General features: G+C 38.2%; 1 protein-coding gene across 5 annotated transcripts in view; it reads left to right on the top strand.

The window, feature by feature from the left end:
- The first annotated feature begins 3,238 nt into the window (after positions 1 to 3,238).
- LOC107554746 (gastrula zinc finger protein XlCGF57.1-like) overlaps positions 3,239 to 9,138 on the top strand; it is a 13,711-nt gene continuing 7,811 nt past the window's right edge. For 2 of the 5 annotated variants that reach the window (XM_016237344.1, XM_016237342.1), the window contains exons 1-2: positions 3,239 to 3,303; positions 3,804 to 3,915. In XM_016237344.1, the coding sequence (XP_016092830.1) occupies positions 3,831 to 3,915 (85 nt within the window). In that variant the 5' untranslated portion in view covers positions 3,239 to 3,303; positions 3,804 to 3,830. Of the gene's footprint in view, positions 3,304 to 3,803; positions 3,916 to 5,669; positions 6,214 to 6,420; positions 8,174 to 9,138 lie in introns of those variants that run through there. The other 3 variants (XM_016237341.1, XM_016237343.1, XM_016237340.1) reach the window with 3 other exon arrangements.

Raw genomic sequence — 9,138 nt, 5'->3', positions numbered from 1 at the left:
GGATGTGTCACATTTTTAAAAGAGGGAATGCCTTATAGAGTTTTGGAGAACGGGGTAACATTGGAGTATATAGTTGTAGAAATATGGCATGGAAATAAGAATTATGTTATGATAAACGTTTACAATCCATGCAAAAGATTAACACAAGAAAGTATGGAAGCTATAAAAGGATTAAGTGGAGACAGAGTTATTTGGTGTGGGGATTTTAATGCCCATAATACTTTATGAGGGGGGGGGGGGGGGGTTATTGACAGATGCAAATGGTCTGGCCATTGAAGAGTTGATGGAAAAAGAAAACTTGTTTGCATAAATGATGGAACCTATACACGCATGGATGTAAATTCAGGAAGAGAATCAGCAATAGATCTAACAGTTGTTTCTAATGCATTAGGAGGAATAATAAATTGGGAGGTATTAAAAAATTGTACAGCTGGTAGTGATCATTTTCCTGTTTTAAGCTCAATAGTAAATAATGACATAAGGAAGGTAAAGCAAGTAAATACAGGAAAGTGGAGGTATGAGAAAGCAGACTGGGAGAAATTCAAAAGAGGGTGTGAGTAAGGATTGAAAATGATCAAGATGAATGAAGGAATAATAATCGAAAGAATATATACAGAGTTAATATCAGTGATACAAAGTGCTGCTAGTGAATGCATTCAGAAAAGCAAAGGAAAGAGGGTGGGGAAAATAGTTCCATGGTGGAATGAGAGGTGTACAATAGTAGTTAAAAGGAAAAAGAAAGCATTCAAAATTCTAAGGAAAACTCACAATTGGGAAAACATGATAATATATAAAAAGACTCAAGCAGAAACTAGAAGAACAATAAGGGAAATGAAGAAAGAATATTGGAGATCATTTTGTGAAGAAAGAGGGAAAAACACTCCAATTGAGGAAGTGTGGAGTACGATTAAAAAGATGAGCGGGATTCAAAGAGAATATGATTACCCTGTGTTAAATATTGGGGATGAAATAGCAATAAGTAATGAGGAGAAAGCAGAAATGTTTTGAAAGGTAGTTAGTTCAGATAATTTGATGAAGGAATGTAAGGAAATGAGGGAGAAGTTGTTAAAATAGCATCCATATATTATGGGATAAAAGAGAGTAACAAATGGTTTACTTGATGTCCCTTTTTCATCTTCAATTAAAGAGGGCATTAAAAAACACTAAGGATTCAACTCCAGGACAAGATGGAATTAGTTATGTAATGTTAAAAAAGTTAAGTGATGAATCTCTTAGAATCATTCTAGAGTTTTATAACAGGGTATGGGATGAAGGGACTTTACCTAAGAGCTGGAAAGAAGCTTTAATAATTCAGATAAAAAAAAAACAGGTAAAGACCCAAGTACACCTTTAAAAGGGTCATATGATGCGATTTTTTTCTGCAAATTTTTCCTTTCTCTTTGGAGTGTTACAAGCTCTTGGTGCATAAAGAAGATCTGTAAAGTTGCAAAGACTAAAGTCTCAAACCCAAAGAGATATTCTTTATAAAAGTTAAGAGTTAACCACGCCTTCCTAAAATGCTTCGTTTAAACATGCCCCCACATGTCTACGTCACTGTGTGGGAAGATTTGCATAACGCCGCCCAAATGTTCACACAAAGAAAGAAGGCGTAACTTTTATTCTCGCTGTAGTATTGTTGCCGCTGCCACCATGTTGTGGATATGCTGTGTGTTTCATTGTGAAAGCGAAACTACTTTGTTTGGCCTTCCAAAAGAGGACGATATCCGCTTTGTCATGCCTGGAGCTGATCCGTGCTGGTCGCTGAGGAAAAACATCAACTTTGCGCTGTCAATTGCCGGATTGGCTTTCACCGCGGATGAAGCGGAGTCCAGCCCGGGGTCGTCACATGTGGTTGCTGCAAGCCCACCGGATGCTCCTTCGTCGAATCCACCGCCTCTGCTCACACTAGCCCCCGGCCTCTGCTCACTCAAGGCAAGGTGTGATGCTGTGTTTCGTTGTGAAAGCGAAACTACTTTGTTTGGTCTTCCAAAAATGGACACGACTAGAAATCCGCCAGAGAGAGGGAGAGAGGGAGAGAGAGGGGGTCACATCACAAACACATACCAGCTTCATCACTGTGTCTGTCACGCGACTCTGTTCCCCTTTCGGGCTCTGTCTTTACATTTATTTTGAAAGATGAAGCTCGCGATTATGGTAAGGGGCGTTACATTTCCGACGAATGCTTGCGGTGTTCGGCCAATCACAATGCACTGGGTCAGCTGGCCAATCAGAGCAGACTGCGCTTGTCGGAAGGAGGGACTTTGTAGAAAACAAAGCGTTTGAGAGAGGCGGGGCATAGAGGACTTACAATAATGTACAGTATTTGAAAAATAATGTGTTTTTTGAACATTAAAGCATGTCAACATATTCTGTTACACCAAATACACAAAATAATGATCTTTAAAAAACCATCATATGACCCCTTTAAAGCGAGTTTTTTGGGCAGTAGAGTAGCACTTGTTGTTTGTAATTTCTCTGATCACAAATGCAGACGTGGTTTTATGTTTACGCAGGACGATGCAACGCAACGCGTAAAAAGACAGTATAAGTCATTATAATCCATAATTTTATCCCCCACTTGATGCAACAAATGCCTCGTTTATAATGGGTTTTCATGTTTTTGTCTCGTCGCTCCGGCCTGACAGGGTATCATCACAGTATGGTGAGGGGCGTAACATTTCCATCTCACGCTTGAGGTATTCGTCCAATCACAATGCACTGGATAGCTGGCCAATCAGAGCACACCTCGCTTTTCAGACCGATGAGCTTTGTAAAAATCGACACGTTTCAGAAAGGCGGGGCATAGAGGAGAAACAATAATGTACAGTATGTGGAAAATAATGTGTTTTTTTAACCTTAAACCGCATAAACACATTTATGGCTTTACATTAAAAAAGCTTTTAAATCCAGTTGAAGGGGATAATTTATTAATAAAAATTTTAAATAGAACTCATTTAATGAATAGAATATAGATAGGCTATTGTTATTATTATTAATAATGATAGTAATGGTAGTGATAGTGAAAATAATAGTAGTAGTATTAATAATAATAATATTGTTGTTATTTCTCCTCTCTGGACTGTGATGGACTTGGGCTGTAGATGGAGGAGCTGAACACGCAGCAACATTGAAAGCACGAGTCCCGAATGGTCTGGGTGTCTCTGATCCATTCCCACAGTAGATGGCGGTAATGCTCTTTTAAGACTGCAAACCGCCAATAAGCTCAAAGAATAAGAAGATGAACGATACAAGAAGAAGAAGAAGAAGAAGAAGAAGTGTTTGTTGTGATTCAGCTGAAGAAAGGTTTGTGTTTCTAAACATGTAGGAGTTTAAACCGATATAAAAAGTTATTTAGTCAACTTTATAGTTGACAGGAGCTTTCAACTGCTTTAATTGTTATCGAATGTAACGGCCAAGTGCTTGATTTGATTTTTTAAGCGCATCCACACATGAGAAACACAACTGGTATGTCATTTGTACGAAGCTGTCTTGTTTCAGAAAAGCGCTCATTACATTACAAAGTAAGAAAGAAATGACAGTAATAATTACTCCTCGCGAGGATTATGTCAGTTTCATAACGGCGGTTTTCTGGCAACAACTGCTGTTCAAAACAGCGTGAACCCAAGTAGAACACAAACAAGTTACAATGACCCGTTTTAAACCAACTAGGAATGGTTTGTTGAACGTGTAATCTGTTAAATGTAATATGCAGTACTGACTAGAGAGCTGATTGAGACCTACCCAGAAATTTAGGTTGTATTTATTTTACTTTCCGTTAATTATTCTCATCTCAAACATAACAGTGTCCAGTAAAATCTCCCATTATAAAGATGGCGTTTATTAAAGAGGAGAGTGAAGACATGAAGATTGAAGACGCATTCAGAGTGAAAGAAGAAGATACTGAGGAACAAACAGGTTGGTTTCAAATGAAAGGTGAACTTGGTCATTTCATCCTTATTAAAATGTTGACCACTACAGAAATGCTGTTTATTATTTATAGCTAAATAATACCACTCTCATAACAACAACAACACATCTATCTATCTATCTACCTATATATATATATATATATATGAAGAGTTCATTAGCAAAATCAGATAACTCATTCCAGTTAGTCTCCGTCAAACTGCAGTTGGGTTATTTTTATTAGGTTAAAAAATAACTAAAAATACAGCTAACACTATAAAAACATGACATAATAAAAAACATGATTTTTATATTAAAAAGTTTTCAATATTTTGTCAATTATGTTGGTTTGGTACCCAGTCTGCCATCCTTCAGCTTTATCTCTTTTCTTTTTTGAAAGCCTTGTTTCAGCTTCATTTCTGTTGATTAGGTCATTGCAGTTATTTTTCCCCCTGGGGTGTTTTTATAATGTTGATATGATTTTTACATTAACAGTTGACATAGTTTAGAAATACAAAGCCATTTTCTACCCTGATTTTGGCCCTCTGATTTGAACAATCCATGTAAGGGACCTTAAAGGGTTAGGTACCCTTTATGCAAAAATCACTTTTATAAGGTGTCCAATAGGGGTGTGCGATATATATATCGTCTGCGATAATATCATAATTGTTGTTTTAACGATGTGTGATTTGACATTATCGAGTATTTTGCAAAAACCTTTCAAAACATCCCTACAGAGCGCACGCATACATTACATGAAGCCTAGACTAGTGCGTGTGCGCATTTAGAGTGCGTTCTTTCACTGCATGATTCAGTCTATTATAATGCATTTAGAATGATCACAAATTCAAGACATGATGGCAGAAAATTTATATATTTATACCACTTCATATAGTTATTCAATTTCACACGAAAAGTGCCGTTTTTCTCCTTTTCTGATTACAAATGTGACATTGTATTCAATAAACAATAAGTTAATTAAGAGACTTACGTTTTAGACAGCATATTGCTTGTTTTTGCTCTATTTCGCCAACAAAAATCATTCCGAATACAGCCACAGTGCTGTTTTGTGTCTCTGAGAAACATGACGGTGTTTCGTTCCTGAATGAATCAAACGTTTAAATGATTCGGTTCAATCGCAATGACTGACTTATTAACAGTGATTTGCTGCCACCTGCTAGCGGTTTTAATTTCACATTTCTGCTTTTTTTTAAAGATTTTTTTCATGTTTTAAATAATTTCAAATATCAGTATTCAACATCTTATGTTTAATATATCAAAACATTATTTATACATTTGTAATTGCAGGTTAAATGCATTCATGTCTTGCATTAAACGAAGTACATGTGTGTAAATACATCTAAATGCCACTTCAGATGGAGCTTCTGTGTTGATTTCATTTGCTTGGTAACAGCCCAAATGTCTTATTATTCTAATTCCCTGATTAAATGTAAGAATTTGACTTGAAAGATAATGGACACTTTTAGAAAAAATGGCTTTATAAAGGTTAAAATGCAAAAATCAGTTTAAACTTGTTGGAAAAGATTAATTTCTATCAGTATGAACTGACCACCACACAGAATATGAAGAATATTAAAAACATCAGGAGTCAGCTGTCTTCGGCAGTCCTTAAGGTACCAGTACAATAACACATTCAGCAAAATATCGTCTAATTATCGTTATCGGTAAAATCCCAGAAAATATCGCGATATAATTTTTTTGTCAATATCGCACACCCCTAGTGTCCAAACAACCAGCCTATAATGGTAAAAATCCACCCACTCATTTTTTTAACTCTTTCCCCTCCATTGACGAGATATCTCGTAAATTAAGAGAGAACGCTTCCCCGCCAAAGATGAGTTTTTACGGCAATCCGTGTTCTAGGTGTATTATGGTAAGGAAAGCCCTAGCGCATGTCCTGAATGAGTTACGGGACTTCCGGGTGCGAAATTCAAAGACGATCGGCATAACGGAAACGGAAAATGTAGATCATATCACATATAAAAATGAAGAGGTATACAGCTGAACAGGCACTGGAGGTGTTGATGGACTCGGACTCCGATCACTCGTGTTTTGATCATTTTGAATCTGATTGGGACGAAGTAGTCAGTGAAGGAGATGCCTTTACAGACACAGAAACGTCTAGTGTCATGGATAGACTGATAACCCGTCGATCTGGACGAAGACGAAGTGCACCGGCCTGTTTACGTGTGGACACTGATAGTTCAGATGGCGATACTTCGGACACTTCGTGGAGAGATTCAAGGCCGTCTCATTCTCCGTTCCGATGTGCCAGAGTCAATAGAGGTAAGACAGATAAGGAAATGGTCAAAAAAGTGTCTCTTTCTTGTGTATGTGTGTACGCTTAAATGTATATATGTGTGTGTGCACGTGATCTATAAATGTATATAAACATGTATGTATATTTGTGTGTGTGTATAAACATATGTATATGTGCGTGTGTCTGTTCTGTTTATTGAATACAATTTCATTTATTCATATGATTATTTACAGGTAGAACACCGCAACAAGGCAGAGGTCAGACGCGTGAAGCACATCGACATGGTCCTGCTGGTGACCAGACACGGGCCGCTGTGAACCATCCAGCTGAAGATCCTGAACCTGTTCATGAGTGGCATGAAATGAACTGGCAGCCAAAAAACCTTCCCTTCACTGAGAATCCTGGGCCTGTCGGTGATGCTGCTGCTCTTGATTCAATAGAACCTAAAGACTTTATTGAGCTGTTCATTTCTGATGAACTGATTCAGAACATTGTTGATCAGACCAACCTGTATGCAGATCAGTGTATTCAGGCTATGGATGGTACTTCACAACATGCTAGAATTCATGCATGGAAGCCTGTCACCGTTTCAGAAATGAAAGTCTTCCTGGGGCTGTTTTTTCTCACTGGTATCATTCATAAGCCTGAACTTGATATGTACTGGTCTACAGATGAAATGTTAGCTACCCCCTACTTCAGCAAGGTCATGTCTCGCAACAGGTTTGAAATCATATGGAGATTTCTTCACTTCAATGATAATACAGCAAGGCCAGCTAATGACACGGACAGGCTGTACAAAGTCCGCCCTGTCTTAGATCACCTCGTGTCCAAATTCCGTGAAATGTATCAGCCTAACACAAACATTTGCATTGATGAGGGCATGCGTCTGTGGCGTGGGTGCCTAGCTTTCAGGGTGTACAATCCTCAAAAACTCATCAAATCCTACATCTTGTGCGATTCTGAAACGGGTTACTGTTTTAACATGAAGCCCTATTGTGGAGAAAGTGCTGCCCTGAAAGACACGGTTGTCTCTCTTCTTGATCGTCTAGCAGGTCATGGTTACAGATTATTTATGGATCATTTTTACAACTCTGTACAACTGTGTAAGCACCTACTTGATTTGAAAACCCATGTCTGTGGTACAATTAGGAAAAACAGAGGTGAACCACCAGTCATTCGAGATCTCAGAAATGCTGACCTTAGGATTGGGGAAACGGTCATGTGTCACACTGAAAATGTGATGGTCTTGGCATGGCGAGACAAACAAACAGTGAAAATGGTCACAACATGCCATGAGAACAACATGGAAGAAGTTGAGGTATGGCAGAGAGGCCACCAAGAAAAAATTGCAAAGCAAAAACCAGCATGCATTGTGGAATACAATAATGCAATGAATGGAGTTGACAAATTGGATCAAAACATTAAGTACTACCCTTTTGTCAGGAAGTCACACAAGTGGACAAAGAAATTTGTCACATATCTGTTGCAGATCAGTCTGTTAAATGCGTTTATCATTTACAAAGCAAAAAACCCACAAGGTAATTGTAAAACTCTCCTCTCTTTCATCCAAAGTGTTATAAATTCATGGACCAGCAAAGAACAGGCTGGTGGTGGGGCAGAAAGAGATGACCCTCCAACTGAAAACACTCCTAGAGCTCCATACAACACTGACCCTAGAAATAGGGTAAATGACCTTTTTGCAGTTCATGCACTTGTTCCAATTGCGTCCACTTCCAAAAAGCAACACCCGACGAGGAGATGCAGGGTTTGTGCACGTAATGGTTTGCGAAGTGAGACCTCGTTCTACTGCAAAAGTTGTGGCGTCCCCTTACATTCTGGGAATTGTTACACAGTTTACCACTCAAAGATCAAATACAGTGCCTAAATTTTATTAAAAATTATTTATTTATTTTTGAAGGTTTTATTTATGAAAGAATGACATCTGAATGTATTTTGCTTCAAAATGCACTACTTTGATAAAAATGCATTTTTCTCTGTTTTTTTGTACAAAATGTGTTTTTAATTAAACCTTTCTGTGTTCAAGTGGTGGTAAAACATGAACACATAAAGATTGAATAAAATAGTGTTTTTCTTTTAAAAGCAGAGGCTCGGTTCTTTATTTTGATATATAATGTTCATATATTCATAGCAGAAAATATTCTGAGGGCCGTCAAATTTAGATGAAAATAATCAGAAATGCTGGCAACTCTTTTTTTTTTTTTAAATGCTGGCGGGGAAAGCGTTAATAATCTCAATAAATCATAAACAGTCTCTGAAGAAGCGATTCCAGATTTCTCCATATGTACACATGCACTCTGTAAGGCTAATGTTGCTAAAGCTACCATTGTCTCTCCCTGTTTTCACTGATGCTGCCTTCACGTGCTACCAGAATGATCGTAAATAGGAATGTGGTAGTTAAATTGCATATGAAAGCAATGTGAAGTTGACCGGTTGAATTTGTCAAGCTCATAATCACAAGTGGGACTTATAAAGTTTGTCATAGAACACGAAGGCACCACAAGACCAGCTATGTCATTAATTTTATCGTGCTGTGCTCCCCGTCTGTGTAATTCATAAACGTACATTTATTATGCACAGTAAAATCAGATGACAGACTTTTAAACCAAGTATGTTTTCTGTAAAGATAACGGGCTTGTACTAATAGAGACAGCTATTTGAATTTAGCTAGTAATTTGATGCTGTAAAACGTGGCGTGTCGTTATGGTTGATTGGGTCTGCGCGAGTTCCACCTCACGACACTACTGCGCAGACTCTGGCTCCAAACGAATCTCTACTGCGCAGACTCTGGCTCCAACGAATCTCTACTGCGCTGCGCAGACTCTGGCTCCAAACGAATCTCTACTGCGCAGACTCTGGCTCCAAACGAATCTCTACTGCGCAGACTCTGGCTCCAAACGAATCTCTACTGCGCAGACTCTGGCTCCAAATGA

This window comes from Sinocyclocheilus grahami, unplaced genomic scaffold (genome assembly GCF_001515645.1).
Source record: "Sinocyclocheilus grahami isolate Dianchi unplaced genomic scaffold, SAMN03320097.WGS_v1.1 scaffold512.1, whole genome shotgun sequence".
In the NCBI taxonomy this organism is placed as follows: Eukaryota; Metazoa; Chordata; class Actinopteri; order Cypriniformes; family Cyprinidae; genus Sinocyclocheilus; species Sinocyclocheilus grahami.
Note: the sequence above shows the minus strand (reverse complement) of the source record. Positions and strands in the feature narration are given on the sequence as shown.